Here is an 18,194-nt window from a genome sequence, read left to right as displayed (position 1 = left end):
AGAAGCAGAAATAAAAGACATTCCAATGGAAAAGGGAGAAGTAAAATTGTCCCTGTTTGCACATGAATTGATCTTATGTATTGAAATCCCTAAAGTTTCCACCAAAAAACTGTTAGAACTGATAAACAAATTCAGTATATTTGCAGGATATAAAATCAACATAGAAAAATCAATGGTGCTTCTGTACACTAACAATAAACTCTATGAAAAGTAACTCAGGAAAGCAATCCCGTTTACAACAGCACCAAAAAGAATAAAATAGTCTGGACATGGTGATGCATGCCTGTAATTTCAACACTTTGAGAGGCCAAAGTGGGAGGATCACTTGAGGCTAGGAGTTTAAGACCAACCTGGAAAACATAGAAAGACCCCATCTCTATGAAAAAAATAACATATAAAAATAAACTTTCCAAAGAATAAAATACTTAGAAATAAACTGAACTAAGGAAGTGAAAAGTTTGTGTACTAAGATCTATAAAACATTTTTGAAAGAAAATGACATTGATCTTGGCAATGATTTCATGGATATGATTTCAAAAGCATAGGCAACATAAATTGTGGGATTGCATTAAACTGAAAAGCTTCTGCACAGCAAAGTGAATACTCAACAAGAGTAAAAATTCAACTTACAGAATTGGAGAAAATATTTGCAAACCATATATTTGAAAAAGGATTTATCTCCAAATTATGTAAGACATTTCTTCAACTCAATAGCAAAACAATATTAATCCAGTTACAAAAAGGGGTAAGGATTTGAAAAGACTTTTCTCCCCAGATGACATAGATTTGGCCAACAGGTATATGAAAAAAAGTCACTAATTACCAGGAAAATGAAAATCAAACCACAGTGAAATTCAGGAAAGCTATTATCAAAAATCCAAACACAGCAAGTGTTGTCAAGGATGTTGTCAAGGTTGCCAAGGAGAAAGCAATACCCTTTCATGCTGCTGTGCAGCTGCTACGGTAAACAGTATGGAACATTCTTAAAAAACTAAAAATAGAACTACAATATGATCCAGCATCCCATTTATGGATATTTATCTAAAAGAATTGAAATCAAGATATCAAAACATATCAACATTCCCAGTTTGTTGCAGCATTATTCACATTAGCCATGATGTGGAAACAACCTAAATGTTCATCAATAGATGGATGGACAAAGAAAATGTAGTGTACACATACAATGAAATACTATTCAGCCTTTAAGAAGAAGGACATTTTTCAATATTGACAATATTGATGAACCTGGAAGACATTATACTCAGTGAAAGAGCCAGTCACAGAAAGACAGATATGATTTCATTTATATGAGATATATAAATGGTGAAGTTCATGAAATTAAAGAGTGGAATGATGATTGCCAGGGACTGGAGACTTTTAACATATGGCACCAGTATAGTATGTGGCACTCAAGTGCCTTCCAGGAAACATAGTTGTTCTATATTTATACATTTTTGTTCTATATTTATACATGCCGTTTCTTCTTGAACATCGATATTGGGGATTGGTTCTATAGGTGATAAAAAAAATCTGACCTAAAGGGCTCTATCCCTATATTCTCTCTAGTATATTAATAGCTTATTAAATATATCTTAGAAAATAAATTGTTACTATAATATGCTTAATATTAAGGAATTGTACACTGATGAGTTAGTGATTTCAGTAGATATTTTATTGTTTTTTTCTTGCAAGTTTTTATTCACTCTTTTGGCAAAAGTAGGGCAATAATGCAGTGTTTTGTGCTGTTGCCTATAATATATGGAGGAAAAGATTCACTCTTTTTTATAGCTGTTTATTTAAGTTATTAAAGATAGAGGCATCTCTGTAATCTTAACCAGAATTGAATGTATCCTCCAAAACGTAGTACTAATGCTTTCCTTAGTGATTTCAGGTATCCCCTGTGTCAAGCTGGTTATAAACAAAGCAGACAGAACATGTCACCAATAAATGAGAAGGCTTTTGTTGGTACTTTCTACAGGGGCTCCAGGGCTGAGATGAAAAACAGGAGAAAGATGTGAAGCTCTTTAATGGGTTATTCTATGTCTGCATTCCTTTTGTTTCATTAAAAACAAATCAAACAAAATGCTTTCTAATGCCACAAAGAAAAAGGGCTTCAGTTAACAAAATTAAAGTAACTTTTCTTCAAATACATTATTTGTTGAAAAAGAATAAGTTTAGCCTTTTCTGGAAACCATGAATTTTGCATGATACTTTCTTAGAATTCTACACACCTGATATAGTGCCACAATATCCTGATTGTAGTTCTTCTTAGCTGCTTAACAAAATGAGTTTCAGATCCTCTTACTGGTGGTTATTCACACACTTCTTCCTGTTTTCCAAATATTTATTTAATCCTAGCAGTATTTTAATCATCAGGGTCCTAAATCTTTAGAAGGCATTGTTTGCTTTTGCTATCCAGAGAAAGAAGTTTGTAATTATTGGCCATATTCAAATTATAAATGAGAAATTTGATAATAGATTAGTGAATGTTGAAAAAGGCAAAAATGTATTTTGAAACTTTTTCTTAAAGTATTGGAGCATTCTGTTAAAGAAGCATATTAAAAAGTCAGTAAATATAGGTTACATACCAAAACTTAAGGAAAGAATATTTAGTAAGAAAAATCACTATGGAAAAGTAGACATGATAATTTATAATTTATGAAGAGTCAATTCTTATTAAATACTAAGTTTCCCAGTATAACACTGTATTTTGGATGAAAGTCAAATTTTAATATATTTTAAGTCCTTCTATAAACATAAGAAAAAATAACTTTCCACTTATGTTTTGATATCTGTTTATTACCTATACTTACAGTCTTCTAGGTCTCCAAAATTTGGAGGGTCGCATGAGAAAATTACTTACAGAGAACGTTATCTAAGAATTTAAGAGAAAATGTTTCTGTTCTATCCAAATTAACTAGTCTTCTCAACCAGTAATTTCTTGTCATTCTTGGGTCTACCAATTATGAGACTGAAATCTTTGTATAGTAAACATAGTAAAGTTGGTGAAAAGATAAAGTGCCTTATTTTCATGAGAATGTGAAGCCTTTATGTTACTATTTTTGTGTAAGTATAAAGAGTGGAAATAACAATTATGTCCAAAACTACCTTGGAATAAAATTTTATTTTATTCACTCAGTGAAAAATCTTTTTAAAATATTATTACTATGTAGTATGCTGTTTCAGGTAAAGCCTAATTAGCAAAATAATCTTTTTAAAAACTGACTGTAGTAAAGCAACATCTATCTTTATTATCAAAACTGTGAAGTTTTTAATTAATAGAAAACCATCATGGGTTGCTTCTTTAGAATACCACTAAATGTTAGAGACATCGTATACTGTACAGGAGTGTCACTACTGGATGAGGATGTCTGGGAATTCATATGGATGAAATTCCATTCCACCACAGCAGTTTCTGAGAAGAAAATATTATTGGAAGCCTTAACTTGCAGTGATGACAGGAATTTGTTAAATAGGTAAGTAAATTGATTTTCTAAATTTGTTTCTGTAATGAAAGTATTCTCTGTTAATGAAATTGCTCTAAAGTTGCTTTTATTTACTTGAATATATGTTAGTTGCTTTAAAATATATCGGCCTAAAGGTTAGAAAAACTGCCATGTTAATGATTAAAGCTACTTGATTTCATTGATTATATCTTTTTATGACTAATTATATTATGTAATGGATACATGTGTAAGAAAAGATTTCATTATAAAAGGAAGTGTTTAGTATAAAGAATTTTAAAGAAGAATTTGCATCATCAAACCAGAATTGTGATTTATCCTTCCACAAGATTTTTTTAGAGTTTAATGCTTTTAGTTAAAATACTATGAGTTTGATTCTCTCTCTTTTATAAAGAGAAATGTGTTTTATTTTTAAGTTTGCACTAAAGATTGCACTAGACTATTCTTTTGAAGAATATAACAAACTAGGGCCTATAATTTTAGTAAGATTATTAAAATGTTTATGTTATTAGATTAAAAATTTTTACAAAATTATATCTTTATAGGCTTCTAAATCTGTCACTAAATTCTGAGGTGGTGCTGGATCAAGATGCAATTGATGTCATAATCCATGTAGCTCGAAATCCACATGGACGAGATCTTGCCTGGAAGTTTTTCAGAGATAAATGGAAGATATTAAGTACCAGGTAGAAATAAGAATTCATTTATTCATACCTGAATGAGTAAATAAAAGCTGATATATGAGGAATAAAGGCCCAAGTTTTGTATTAAAGCTAAGATCCATGCAATAGGATTTGATTTTAAAATATTCAACCAAGATGAATGTTGCCACTCCTGTGAAATTCAAAATTATTTTTAAAAGTCTGTAACTTTATTCATTTATTAAAACTGATAACCTTACTAAGTTATATGTGCAAATATTTAGAGTATAAAAGGTTTAGCCAGGCAACTTTCCTGGAAAATCTATCCAACCGTCCAAAGTTGAAGAAAACTGTATCATAAAACCCCTATATCTCAAATATGCTATAAAAATGATTTATAAATACCGTGGTATTACAACAAGAAAACTTTAATTACTTCTGAGGACCTGTTTAAATTTTCTTTAAATATAAATAACTTCAAATACCTGAATAATATCATGATGCAGAGAAGGATTATTAATCACTTGAATCATTGTATAATTCCAGTTGCAGTAAAATGTATTCCCAGGACATCTTGTTTTATGGTGAGAATTCTTTCGTCTCAATTTCAGAAATTATTTTATTATACATTTAAATATATTATAATATATGCTAATTTATTACTCTGATAATCCCTATGGCCTTTTAAAATTAAATTTATTATAGAGTATGTAAATGCTGCTTGTTATTCTCAAACTTAGATATTCCCAGACAGTAAGCAGACCTACTGTTCTGTTCATGAAAAGCTAGTGTGTAAACTTTATTATTTCTATTATTATTATTTTTTTATTGCATTTTAGGTTTTGGGGTACATGTGAAGAACATGCAAGATTGTTTCATAGGTACACACAAGGCAGTGTGGTTTGCTGTCTTCCGTCCCCTCACCTGTATCTGTCATTTCTCCCCATGCTATCTCTTCCCACCTCCCCACCCCCCCTGTGCTCCCCTCCCTGTAGTGTTCCCCTCCCTGTGTCCATGTGTTCTCATTGTTCAACACCCGCCTATGAGTGAGAATATATGGTGTTTGATTTTCTGCTCTTGTGTCAGATTACTGAGAATGATGGTTTCCAGGTTCATCCATGTCCCTACAAAGGACGTGAACTCATCGTTTTTGATGGCTGCGTAATATTCCATGGTGTATATGTACCACATTTTCCCTATCCAGTCTATCATCGTTGGGCATTTGGGTTGGTTCCAGGTCTTTGCTATTGTAAACAGTGCCGCAATGAACATTCGTGTGCATGTGTCGTTGTAGTAGAATGATTTATAATCCTTTGGATATATACCCAGTAATGGGATTGCTGGGTCAAATGGGATTTCTATTTTTAGGTCCTTGAGGAATCGCCACACTGTCTTCCACAATGGTTGAATTAATTTACATTCCCATCAACAGTGTAAAAGTGTTCCTATTTCTCCACATCCTCTCCAGCATCTGTTGTTTCCAGATTTTTTAATGATTGCCATTCTAACTGGTGTGAGATGGTATCTCAATGTGGTTTTGATTTGTATTTCTCTGATGACCAGTGATGATGAGCATTTTTTCATATGTTTGTTGGCCTCCTGTATGTCTTCTTTTGTAAAGTATCTGTTCATATCCTTCGCCCATTTTTGAATGGGCTTGTTTGTTTTTTTCTTGTAGATCTGCTTTAGTTCTTTGTAAATTCTGGATATCAGCCCCTTGTCAGATGGGTAGACTGCAAAAATTTTTTCCCATTCTGTTGGTTGCCGATTCACTCTACTGACTGTTTCTTTTGCCGTGCAGAAGCTGTGGAGTTTGATTAGGTCCCATTTGTCTATTTTGGCTTTTGTTGCCATTGCTTTTGGCGTTTTGGTCATGAAGTCCTTGCCTACACCTATGTCTTGAATGGTTTTGCCTAGATTTTCTTCTAGGGTTTTTATGGGGTTAGGTCTGATGTTTAAGTCTTTAATCCATCTGGAGTTAATTTTGGTGTAAGGTGTCAGGAAGGGGTCCTGTTTCTGCTTTCTGCACATGGCTAGCCAGTTTTCCCAACACCATTTATTAAACAGGGAGTCCTTTCCCCATTGCTTGTTTTTGTCAGGTTTGTCGAAAATCAGATGGTTGTGGGTATGTTGTATTTCCTCTGAGGCCTCTGTTCTGTTTCATTGGTCTATATCTCTGTTTTGGTACCAGTACCATGCTGTTTTGATTACTGTAGCCTTGTAGTATAGTTTGAAGTCCGGTAATGTGATGCCTCCTGCTTTGTTCTTTTTGCTTAGAATTGACTTGGCTATGCGGGCTCTCTTTTGGTTCCATATGAAGTTTAAGGTGTTTATTTCCAGTTCTGTGAAAAAGGTCATTGATAGCTTGATGGGAATAGCGTTGAATCTGTAAATTACTTTGGGCAGTATGGCCATTTTCACGATGTTGATTCTTCCTAACCATGAACATGGAATGTTTCTCCATCTGTTTGTATCCTCTCTTATTTCGTTGAGCAATGGCTTGTAGTTCTCCTTGAAGAGGTCCTTTACGTTCCTTGTTAGTTGTATTCCTAGGTATTTTATTCTCTTTGTAGCAATTGTGAATGGCAGTTCGTTCTTGATTTGGCTCTCTTGAAGTCTATTACTGGTGTATAGGAATGCTTGTGATTTTTGCACATTGATTTTGTATCCTGAGACTTTGCTGAAGTTGTTTATCAGTTTCAGGAGATTTTGGGCTGAGATGATGGGGTCTTCCAGATATACAATCATGTCATCTGCAAATAGAGACGATTTGATTTCCTCCTTTCCAATTTGGATACCCTTTATTTCTTTTTCTTGCCTGATTGCTCTGGCTAGAACTTCCAGTACTATATTGAATAGGAGTGGTGAGAGAGGGCATCCTTGTCTAGTGCCAGATTTCAAAGGGAATGCTTCCAGTTTTTGCCCATTCAGTGTGATATTGGCTGTTGGTTTGTTTTAAATAGCTTTTATTGTTTTGAGATACGTTCCATCAATACCTAGTTTATTGAGGGTTTTTAGCAGAAAGGGTTGTTAAATTTTGTTGAAAGCCTTCTCTGCATCAATTGAGATAATCAGGTGGTTTTTGTCTTTGGTTCTGTTTATGTGGTGAATTACGTTTATGGACTTGCATATGTTGAACCAGCCTTGCATCCTCAGGATGAATCCTACTTGATCATGGTGGATGAGCTTTTTGATATGCTGCTGCAATCGGCTTGCCAGTATTTTATTGAAGATTTTTGCATCTATGTTCATCATGGATATTGGCCTGAAATTTCCTTTTCTTGAGTCTCTGCTGGGTTTTGGTATCAGGATGATGTTGGTCTCGTAAAATGATTTGGGAAGGATTCCCTCTTTTTGGATTGTCTGGAATAGTTTCAGAAGGAATGGTATCAGCTCCTCTTTGTATGTCTGGTAGAATTCAGCTGTGAACCCATCTGGACCTGGGCTTTTTTTGGGTGGTAGGCTCTTTATTGCTGCCTCGACTTCAGACCATGTTATTGGTCTATTCAGGGTTTCGGCTTCTTCCAGGTTTAGGCTTGGGAGGATGCAGGTGTCCAGGAATTTTTCCATTTCTTCCAGGTTTACTAGTTTATGTGCATAGAGTTGTTTGTAATAATCTCTGATGATGGTTTGGATTTCTGTGGAATCTGTGGTGATATCCCCTTTATCGTTTTTTATTGCATCAATTTGGTTATTCTCTCTTTTCTTTTTTATTAATCTGGCTAGTGGTCTGTCTATTTTGTTGATCTTTTCAAAAAACCAGCTCCTGGATTTATTGATTTTTTGAAGAGTTTTTTGTGTCTCTATTTCCTTCAGTTTTGCTCTGATCTTAGTTATTTCCTGTCTTCTGCTAGGTTTTGAGTTTTTTTGATCTTGCTCCTCTAGCTCTTTCAATTTTGATGATAGGGTGTCAATTTTGGATCTCTCCTTTCTTCTCATGTGTGCACTCATTGCTATATATTTTCCTCTAGAGACTGCTTTAAAAGTGTCCCAGAGATTCTGGTATGTTGTGTCTTTGTTCTCATTGGTTTCGAAGAACATCTTTATTTCTGCCTTCATTTCATTGTTTATCCAGTCAACATTCAAGAGCAAGTTGTTCATTTGCCATGAAGCTGTGCGGTTCTGAGTTAGTTTCTGCCTTCTGAGTTCTAACTCGATTGCACTGTGGTCTGAGAGACTGTTTGTTATGATTTCTGTTCTTTTGCATTTGCTGAGGAGTGATTTATTGCCAATTATGTGGTCAATTTTAGAGTAGCTGTGATGTGGTGCTGAGAAAAATGTATATTCTGTGGATTTGGGGTGGAGAGTTCTGTAAATGTCTATTAGGTTTGCTTGTTCCAGGTCTGAGTTCAGGTCCTGGATATCCTTGTTGATTTTCTGTCTGGTTGATCTGTCTAATATTGACAATGGGGTGTTAAAGTCTCCCACTATTATTGTGTGGGAGTCTAAGTCTCTTTGTAAGTCATTAAGAACTTGCCTTATGTATCTGGGTTCTCCTGTATTGGGTACGTATATATTTAGGATCATTAGCTCTTCTTGGTGGAGTGATCCTTTTACCATTATGTAATGTCCTTCTTTGTCTCTTTTGATCTTTGTTGCTTTAAAGTCTATTTTACCAGAGATGAGAATTGCAACTCCTGCTTTTTTTTTGCTCTCCATTTGCTTGTAGATCTTCCTCCATCCCTTTATTTTGAGCCTTTGTGTATCCTTGCATGTAAGATAGGTTTCCTGGATACAGCACACTGATGGGTTTTGGCTTTTTATCCAATTTGCCAGTCTGTGTCTTTTGATTGGGGCATTTAGTCCATTGACATTTAGGGATAGTATTGTTATGTGTGAATTTGATACTGTCATTTTGATGCTACCTGGCTGTTTTGTTGGTTAGTTGATGCAGATTCTTGATTGTGTTGATGCTTTTTTACCATTTGGTGTGTTTTTGGAGTGGCTGGTACTGGTTGTTCCTTTATATGTGTAGAGCCTCTTTCAGGAGTTCTTGTAGGGCAGGTTTGGTGGTGACAAAATCTCTGAGTGCTTGCTTGTTCACAAAGGATTTTATTTTTCCTTCACTTATGAAGCTTAGTTTGGCTGGATAGGAGATTCTGGGTTGAAAGTTCTTTTCTTTAAGGATGTTGAATATTGGCCCCCCATCTCTTCTGGCTTGTAGGGTTTCTGCTGAGAGATCTGTTGTGAGTCTAATGGGCCTCCCTTTCTGGGTAACCCGACCTTTCTCTCTGGCTGCCCTTAACATTTTCTCTTTCATTTCAACCCTGGTGAATCTGACGATTATGTGCCTTGTGGTTGCTCTTCTTGAGGAATATCTTTGTGGTGTTCTCTGTATTTCCTGGATTTGAATATTGGTCTGCCTTGCTAGGTTAGGGAAGTTTTCCTGGATAATATCCTGAAGAGTATTTTCCAGCTTGGATTCATTCTCTTCATCACATTCAGGTACACCTATCAGACGTAGATTGGGTCTTTTCACATAGTCCCACATTTCTTGAAGATTTTGTTCATTCCTTTTTGTGCTTTTTTTTCTGTTCTTGCCTTCTCTTTTTATTTCATTGAGTTGATCTTCGACCTCTGATATCCTTTCTTCTGCTTGGTCAATTCGGCTGTTGAAGCTTGTGCATGCTTCACAAAGTTCTCGTGTTGCGTTTTTCAGCTCCATCAATTCACTTATATTCCTCTCTATGCTGTCCATTCTCGTTAGCATTTCGTCCAATCTTTTTTCAAGGTTCCTATTTTCTTTGCGTTCGGTTAGAACATGTTCTTTTACCTCATTGTAGTTTCTTACTACCCACCTTCTGAAGTCTGATTCTGTCATTTCATCACCCTCCTTCTCTATCCGGTCTGGTTCCCTTGCTGGTGAGGAGTTGTGATCCCTTTTAGGAGGAGAGGTGTTCTGGTTTTGGGAGTTTTCTTCCTTTTTGCGCTGGTTTCTTCCCATTTTTGTGGGTTTATCCACCTGTTGTCTTTGTAATTACTGTCTTTCAGATTGGGTCTCTGAGTGAGCTTCTAGTTCGTTGATGCTGAAGTTACTTCTTCTTCTTCTTCTTTTTTTTTTTTTTTAAGCTTTCCTTCTAACAGTCTGGCCCCTCTGCTGTAAGACTGCTGAGGTCCTCTCCAGGCCCTGCTTGCCTATGGATCACCTGCAGCAGCTGCAGAACAGTAAGGGTTGCTGCCAGTTTCCTCTTCTGCTATCTTTGTCCCAGAAGGATGCTCGCCTACTGTCAGTCCGTTCTCTCCTTTATGAGGTGGGTCTTTGGATCTATGGGGGTCAGGGAGCTACTTGAGGAGACAGTCTATCTTTTATTGGGGCTTAAGTCCTGAGTTGTGAGCTCCGTTGTTCATTCAGAGCTGCTGGGCAGGTATGTTTAGGTCTGCTGCAGCTGAACTCATAAAGCACTTTTTGTTGCCAGGTGCTCTGTCCCAGGGAGTTGGAGCTTTATGAGTTTCCGTTGCGCTACTACCTTTTTTGATTTTTCTTTCAGGTCTGACCCTCCCAGCTAGCAGCACACCTAGCCACTGCCTGCCTGCAGGGGCTTTGCTGAGCTGCTGTGGGCTCCACCCAGCTGCCCTGAGCTCTTCCCTGCAGTCCTGTTTATATGGGCATAGTTAGAACTGTCTGGGCAATGGTGGCCCCGCCTCTGTTTTGGCGGACTCTCTCTGTTGTGGCAGGTTGCCTCCGCAATGGCGGGTTGCCTCGGCAATGACCGCCTGCCTCCATAGTGGTGGAGAGTCTCAGTAAAGGCGGAAGCCCCTCCCCCACGGAGCCGGACTGTCCCGGTTCAGCTGTGCTTGGTTTGAAGGGCTCAACCCAGAGGGTTTCCAAGTACTGTTTTTGTTTTCGTTGTTGTTGGGGGTGGAGGGGTGGGACCAACCAAGCCTGATCACCTGGCTCCCTGACTCAGAGTCTTTTCTTGTAAGTTGAACGACCCCGTGTTCCAGTCGCTTGTTGAAAAGGTGCCGGGATCTCCCGTGCTGCGACTCACTGAGTCGGCTCGAACTGCAGAGCCGGCTTCTGGCAGATTTTTTGCCTAGGAATCCCCTAGCCTGGCTCGCTATTTCAAATGAATGGGCAACTCTGCCGTCTCAGGGCTCCGATCGCCAGCTAAGAGGGCTCCCAGACTAGTGGCTTTTGTATGGAGAACCGCAGCAACAGGGCGTGGTCACAGCAGCTGCGTGGGTGGAATCAGCCCCACAGGTGCCAAAACAACCGCACTGGCTGGGACTGTGACGCTGGGGACCCCTCTGCCTGGGTATCTCCTGGGCTGTGGGCAATAAGAGTTCGTCTGGAAATGCGGAGTCCACTCACCCTCTGCACTTTCACTGGGAGCCGAAGTCCTGAGCTGTTCTTAGGCGGCCATCTTCCCAGCATTGGCCAACTTCATTATTTTTAAGCGCACCTTGATCAGTTGCCCTGGTATAATGATTCTAGTTAACATGGATGTATTGGAGCTCCACCAAGATGGCCAAATAGGAACAGCCTCAGGTTTCCAGCACAAAAATGTGCACAAACCTGGGTGACCATTTTAACTGGTGCCTGGAATGCCTACAAGACAGAGCTACCCATTCCCCTGCAAAAGAGGGGGCTGAAGGCAGGGAGCCAGGTGATCTGGCTCAGGGTCCTACCCCCACAAAGACCACCAGTCTGAAATGTACTGGCTTGAGAGTTTTTCAGCCAGCACAGCAGTTTGAGCTCGACCCTGGACAGTCAAGTTCCATGGTAGGGGAAGTGTGGCTGCCATTACTGAAGCAGTCTGCCATTACTGAGGCAGATGTAACCTTACCTGTGTAAACGAAACTACAAGGACATTTACTCAGTAGCTGGACAGAGCCTGCAGCATCTCAGCAACACCTCTGCAGGCAGACTGTAACTAGACTCCCATCTTGCTGGGCAGGGGATCTCTGAATAAAGGCAGCAACATGTCAGGGACTTATAAATAAAGCCCCGCTTTCCCAGGACAGAGCACCTGGGGAAAGAGGCTGCTGTGAGTTCCACTGCAGTAGACTTAAACGTCCCTGCCCAGCAGCTTTGAATGGAACAATGGAGCTCTCAGCATAGCACTTGAGCTCTGATAAGGGACAGACTACCTCCTCAAGTGGCTCCCTGACCCCTATATAGCCAAAGAGGCACCTCATAAAGGAGAGCTCTGGCTGACATCTGGTGGGTACCCTTCTGGGATGAAGATACCAAATGAAGGAACAGGCAGCAATCCTTACTGCTCTGTAGCACCTGCAGGTAATTCCCAGGCAAGCAGGGTCTGGAGTGGATCTCCAGCATTGCTACAGCAGAGGGGCCTGACTGTTAGAAGGAAAACTAAAAAGCAGAAAGAAAGAGCTTCAACATCAACAGAAAGGACATCCACTCAGAGACCCCATCTGAAAGTCACCAACTTCAAAGACAAAAAAAGTAGATAAATCCATGAAGATGGGAAGAAACCAGCACAAAAGGAATGAAATTACCAAAAACCAGAATACTTCTCCTTCTCCAAGGGATCAAAACTCCTCGCCAGCAAGGGAACAAAACTGGATGGAAAATGAGTTTGACAAATTGACAGAAGCAGGCTTCAGAAGGGGAGTAATAAAAAACTTCTCTGAGCTAAGGGAACATGTTCTTACCCACTACAAAGAAACTAATCACCTCAAAAAAAGTTAGATGGAATGCTAACTAGAATAACTAGCTTACAGAAGAACATAAATGTCTTGATGGAGCTGAAAAACAGCATGAGAACTTCACAAAGCATACACAAGTTTAAATAGCCAAGTCAATCAAGCAGAGATATTTAAGACCAACTCAATGAAATAAAATCAGAAAGCAAGATTCGAGAAAAACGAGTAAGAAGAAATAAACAAAGCCTCCAAGAAATATGGGATTATGTGAAAAGACCTGATCTATGTTTAATAGGTGTACCTGAATGTGATGAGGAGAATAAATCCAAGCTGGAAAACACTCTTCAGGATATTATCCAGGAGAACTTCACCAACCTAGCAAGGCAGGCCAACACTCAAATACAGGAAATACAGAGTACATCACAAATATTCTTCAAGAAGAGCAATCCCAAGGCAGATAATTGTCAGATTCACTGCAGTTGAAATGAAGGGAAAAATGCTAAGGGCAGCCAGAGAGAAAGGTCGAGTTACCCACAAAGGGAACACCATCAGACTCACAGCAGATCTCTTGGCAGAAACCCTATAGGCCAGAGTAGAGTGGGGGCCAGTATTCAAGATCCTTAAAGAAAAAACTTCAAACCCAGAATTTCATATTCAGCCAAACTAAGCTTCATAAGTAAAGGACAATTAAAATTATTTATGGACAAGCAATTGGTCAGAAATTTCATCACCACCAGGCCTACCTTACAAGAGCTCCTGAAGGAAGCATGAAACATGGAAAGGAACAACCAGTACCAGCCACTCCAAAAATGTACCAAATAGTAAAGACCATTGACACAATGAAGAAACTGTGTCAACTAATGGGCAAAACAACCAGCTAATATAAAAATGGCAGGATCAAATTCACACATAATATTAACCTTAAATGTAAATGGGCTAAATGCTGCAATCAAAAGACACAGACTGGCAAATTGGATAGAAAGTCAAGACCTATCGGTGTGCTGTACTCAGGAGACCCATCTCACATGCACAGATACACATAGACTCAAAATAGAAGGGATGGAGGAAGATTTACCAAGCAAATGGAGAGCATAAAAAAGCAGATCTTGCAATCCTAGTCTCTCATAAAATGGACTTTAAATCAACAAAGAACAAAAGAGACAAAGAAGAGCATTATATAATGCCAAAAGGATCAATGCAACAAGAAGAACTAACTATTTTAAATATATATGCACACAATACAGGAGTACCCAGATACATAAAGCAAGTTCTTAAGGACCTACAAAAAGACTTAGACTCCCGAACAATAATAGTGGGAGACTTTAACACTCCACTGCCAATACTAGACAGATCAACAAGAAAGAAAATTAACAACGATATCTAGGACTTGAACTCAGATCTGGACCAAGCAGACCTAATAAACATCTATAGAACTCTCCACCCCAAATGCACAGAATATACATTCTTCTCAGCACCACATTGCACTTACTCTGAAATTGACCACATAATTGGAAGTAAATCACTTCTCAGCAAATGCGAAACAGCAGAAATCATAACAACCAGTCTTTTAGACCACAGTGCAGGCAAATTAGAACTCAGAATTAAGAAACTCGCTCAAAACCGTACAACTACATGGAAACTAAACAACCTGTTCCTGAATGACTACTGGATAAATAATGAAATGAAGGCAGAAATAAATATGGTCTTTGAAACTAATGAGAATGAAGATACAACGTTCCAGAATCTCTGGGACACATTTAAAGCAGTGTCTAGAGGGAAATTTATAGCACAAAATGCGCATATGAGAAATAAGAAAAGATCTAAAATCAACACCCTATCATCAAAATTTAAAGAGCTAGAGGAACAAGATCAAACAAATTCAAAAGCTAGCAGAAAACAAGAAATAACTAAAATCAGAGCAGAACTGAAGGAGACAGAGACACGAAAAACCCTTCAAAAAATCAATAAATCCAGGAGCTGGTTTTTTGAAAATATCAACCAAATAAATAGACCACTAGCCAGACTAATAAAAAAGAAAAAAAAAAAAACAGAAGAATCAAATAGATGCAATTAAAAATGATAAAAGAGATATCACCACTGATTCCACAGAAATGCAAACTACTATCAGAGATTATTACAAACAACTCTAGGCACATAAACCAGTAAATCTAGAGGAAATGGGTAAATTCCTGGACACTCACACCATCCCAAGACTAAACCTGGAAGCAGTTGAATTGCTGAATAGGCCAATAACAAGGTCTGAAGTAGAGGCAGCAATTAATAGCCTACCAATGAAAAAAAGTCCGGGTTCAGACAGGTTTACAGCTGAATTCTACCAGACATACAAAGAGGAGCTGTTGCCATTCCTTCTGAAACTATTCCAAACAATACAAAAAGAGGGAATCCTCCCTAACTGATTTTATGAGAACAACATCATCCAGATACCAAAAACTGGCAGAGATATAACTAAAAAAGAAAATTTCTGGCCAGTATCCATGATGAACATAGATGCAAAAGTCTCCAATAAAATACTGGCAAACTGAATGCAACAGCACATCAAAAAGCTTGTCCATCACAATCAAGTAGGCATCATCCTGGGGATTCAAGGCTGGTTCAACATTCACAAATATATAAATGTAATCCATCACATATACTGAACCAAAGACAAAAACCACATGATTATCTCAATAAATGCAGAGAAAGCCATTACAATATTCAAAAGCCCTTTATGCTAAAAACTCTAATAAACTAGGTATTGATGGAATGTATCTCAAAATAATGAAAGATATTTATGACAAACCCACAGGCAATATCATAATAAATAGGCAAAAAATGTAAGCATTCTCTTTTAAAACTGGCACTAGACAAGGGTGCCCTCTCTCACCATTCCTATTCAACAATTAGGCGAGAAAAAGAAATGAAGTGTATTCAATTAGGAAAAGAGGAAGTCAAATTGTCTCTGTTTGCAGATGACATAATTGTATATTTAGAATATCCCATCATCTCAGCCCAAAGTCTCCTTAAGATGATAAGCAACTTCATCGAAGTCTCAGGATACAAAATTAATGCATAAAAATCACAAGCATTCCTATACACCAATAACAAACAGAGAGCCAAATCATGAGCGAACTCCCATTCACAATTGCTACAAAGAGAATAAAATACCTAGGAATGCAACTAACAAGGGACATGAAGGACCTCTCAAGGAGAACTACCAACCACTGCTCAATGAAATAAGAGAGGACACAAACAGGTGGAGAAACATTCCATATTCATGGTTAGGAAGAATCAATATCATGAAAATGGCCATACTGCCCAAAGTAATTTTTATATTCAATGCTATACCCATCAAGCTACCAATGACCTTCTTCACAGAACTGGAAAAACTCACTTTAAACTTCATATGGAACCAAAGCAGAGCCTGTATAGCCAAGACAATCCTAAGCAAAAAGAACAAAGTTGGAAGCATCATGCTACCTGACTTCAAACTATACTACAAGGCTGCAGTAATCAAAACAGCATGGTACTGGTACCAAAACAGAGATATAGACCAATGGAATGGAACAGAGGCCTCAGAAGTAATGCCATACATCTATAGCCATCTGATCTTTGACAAACTGGACAAAAACAAGAAATGGGGAAAAGATTCCCTGTTTAAAAAAATGGTAATGGGAAAACTGGCTAGCCGTGTGCAGAAAGCTGAAACTGGACTCCTTCCTTACACCTTATACAAAAATTAACTCCAAATGGATTAAAGATTTAAACATAAGAACACCATAAAAACCCTAGAAGAAAACCTAGGCAACACTATTCAGGACATAGGCATAGGCAAGGACTTCATGACTAAAACATCAAAAGCAATGATAACAAAAGCCAAAATAGACAAATTGGATCCTATTAAACTTAAGAGCTCCAGCACAGCAAAAGAAACAATCATTAGAGTGAACCGGCAAACAACAGAATGGGAAAAATTTTTCACAAGCTACCCATCTGACAAAGGGCTAATATCCAGAATCTACAAATAACTAAAACAAATATACAAGATAAAAACAACTCCATCAAAAGGTGGGCGAAATTTATGAACAGACACATTTCAAAAGGAGACATTTATTTGGCCAACAAACATATGAAAAAATGCTCATCATTACTGGTCATTAGAGAAATGTAAATCAAAACCACATTGAGATACCATCTCATCCCAGTTAGAATGATGATCATTTAAAAAATCTGGAGAGGATGGGGAGGGATAACACTGGGAAAAATGCCTGAGGTAGGTGCAAGGGGTGGGACAGGAAAGGGAATAGAGACAGCAGACCCCCATGGCATGTATGTACCTATGCAACAATCCTGCAGGATGCAGGATGTGCACATGTACCCCAGAGCCCAAAGTATAATAATGATAAAAAAAAAAAAAACTCTGGAGACAACAGATGCTGGGAAGTATGTGGAGAAATAGAAACACTTTTATACTGTGGTAGGAACATAAATTAATTCAACCATTGTGGAAGACAGTGTGATGATTGCTCAAGGATCTAGAAATAGAAATACCATTTGATCCAGCAATCCCATGACTGGGTATATAACTAAAGGATTATAAATTGATCTATTATAAAGACACATGCACATGTATGTTCACTGTGGCATTGTTTACAATAGCAAAGACTTGGAACCAACCCAAATGCCAATCAGAATAGACTGGATAAAGAAAATGTAGCACATATACACCATGGAATAGTATACAGCCATAAAAATGATGAATTCATGTCTGTTGGAACATGGATGAATCTGGAAACCATCATTCTCAGCAAACTGACACAAGAACAGAATACCAAACACCACATGTTCTCACTCATAAGTGAGTGTTGAACAACAAGACCACATGGACACAGGGAGGGGAGCATCACACACTGGGGTCTGTTGGGGGGTGGGGTGCTATTGGAGGGATAATAAAGGGTGGGGTGATTTGGGAGGGATAACATTAGGGGAAATACCTAATGTAGGTGATGGGGGGATGGAGGCAGGAAACCACCATGGTGTGTGTATACCTATGTAACAATCCTGCAAGATATGCATATGTACCCTAGAAGTTAAAGTAAAATAAAAATTAATTAAAAAAAAAAGAATGGATGTATCATACTAAAATACTCCATCCATAGAAATTTCATTGTCAGAAAATACTGTTATTTCTATAAGACACATTGACTTTTTAAATATTTTTAGCTCAGGTCTTTTAATAGTTGGATGATTAAAGCTTGCTTTGCTTTTGTGCATATAATAGAATGGTCAGACAAACTTAAGGTAAAATTAATATATACAAATATTTCACTTAAAAGACTATAAAACATCTACCAATGTGCAGTTTCTAGAGGGAGAGGTTTTGTAAATCAGAGTTCAGTGCAATGCAATTATAGGGATATATAGTTTATTGCCTACCAAAAAATATTTGATTCCTGATACGCCTATTTTGTCTCACTGAATT

At 37.8% G+C, this 18,194-nt stretch overlaps 1 protein-coding gene across 1 annotated transcript in view; it reads left to right on the top strand.

Annotated features, from left to right (window-relative positions):
- Positions 1-18,194, top strand: part of TRHDE (thyrotropin releasing hormone degrading enzyme) — a 406,810-nt gene that overhangs the window by 376,008 nt on the left and 12,608 nt on the right. Inside the window, exons 16-17 of the mRNA XM_003927810.4 lie at positions 3,309-3,476; positions 4,010-4,150. Of these exons, the coding sequence (XP_003927859.2) occupies positions 3,309-3,476; positions 4,010-4,150 (309 nt within the window). The remainder of the gene's footprint in view (positions 1-3,308; positions 3,477-4,009; positions 4,151-18,194) is intronic.

The sequence above is a fragment of the Saimiri boliviensis genome, chromosome 7 (genome assembly GCF_048565385.1).
Source record: "Saimiri boliviensis isolate mSaiBol1 chromosome 7, mSaiBol1.pri, whole genome shotgun sequence".
NCBI classification, from domain to species: domain Eukaryota; kingdom Metazoa; phylum Chordata; class Mammalia; order Primates; family Cebidae; genus Saimiri; species Saimiri boliviensis.
The sequence above is the reverse complement of the archived record's forward strand: the minus strand, read 5'-3'. Positions and strand labels throughout refer to the sequence as shown.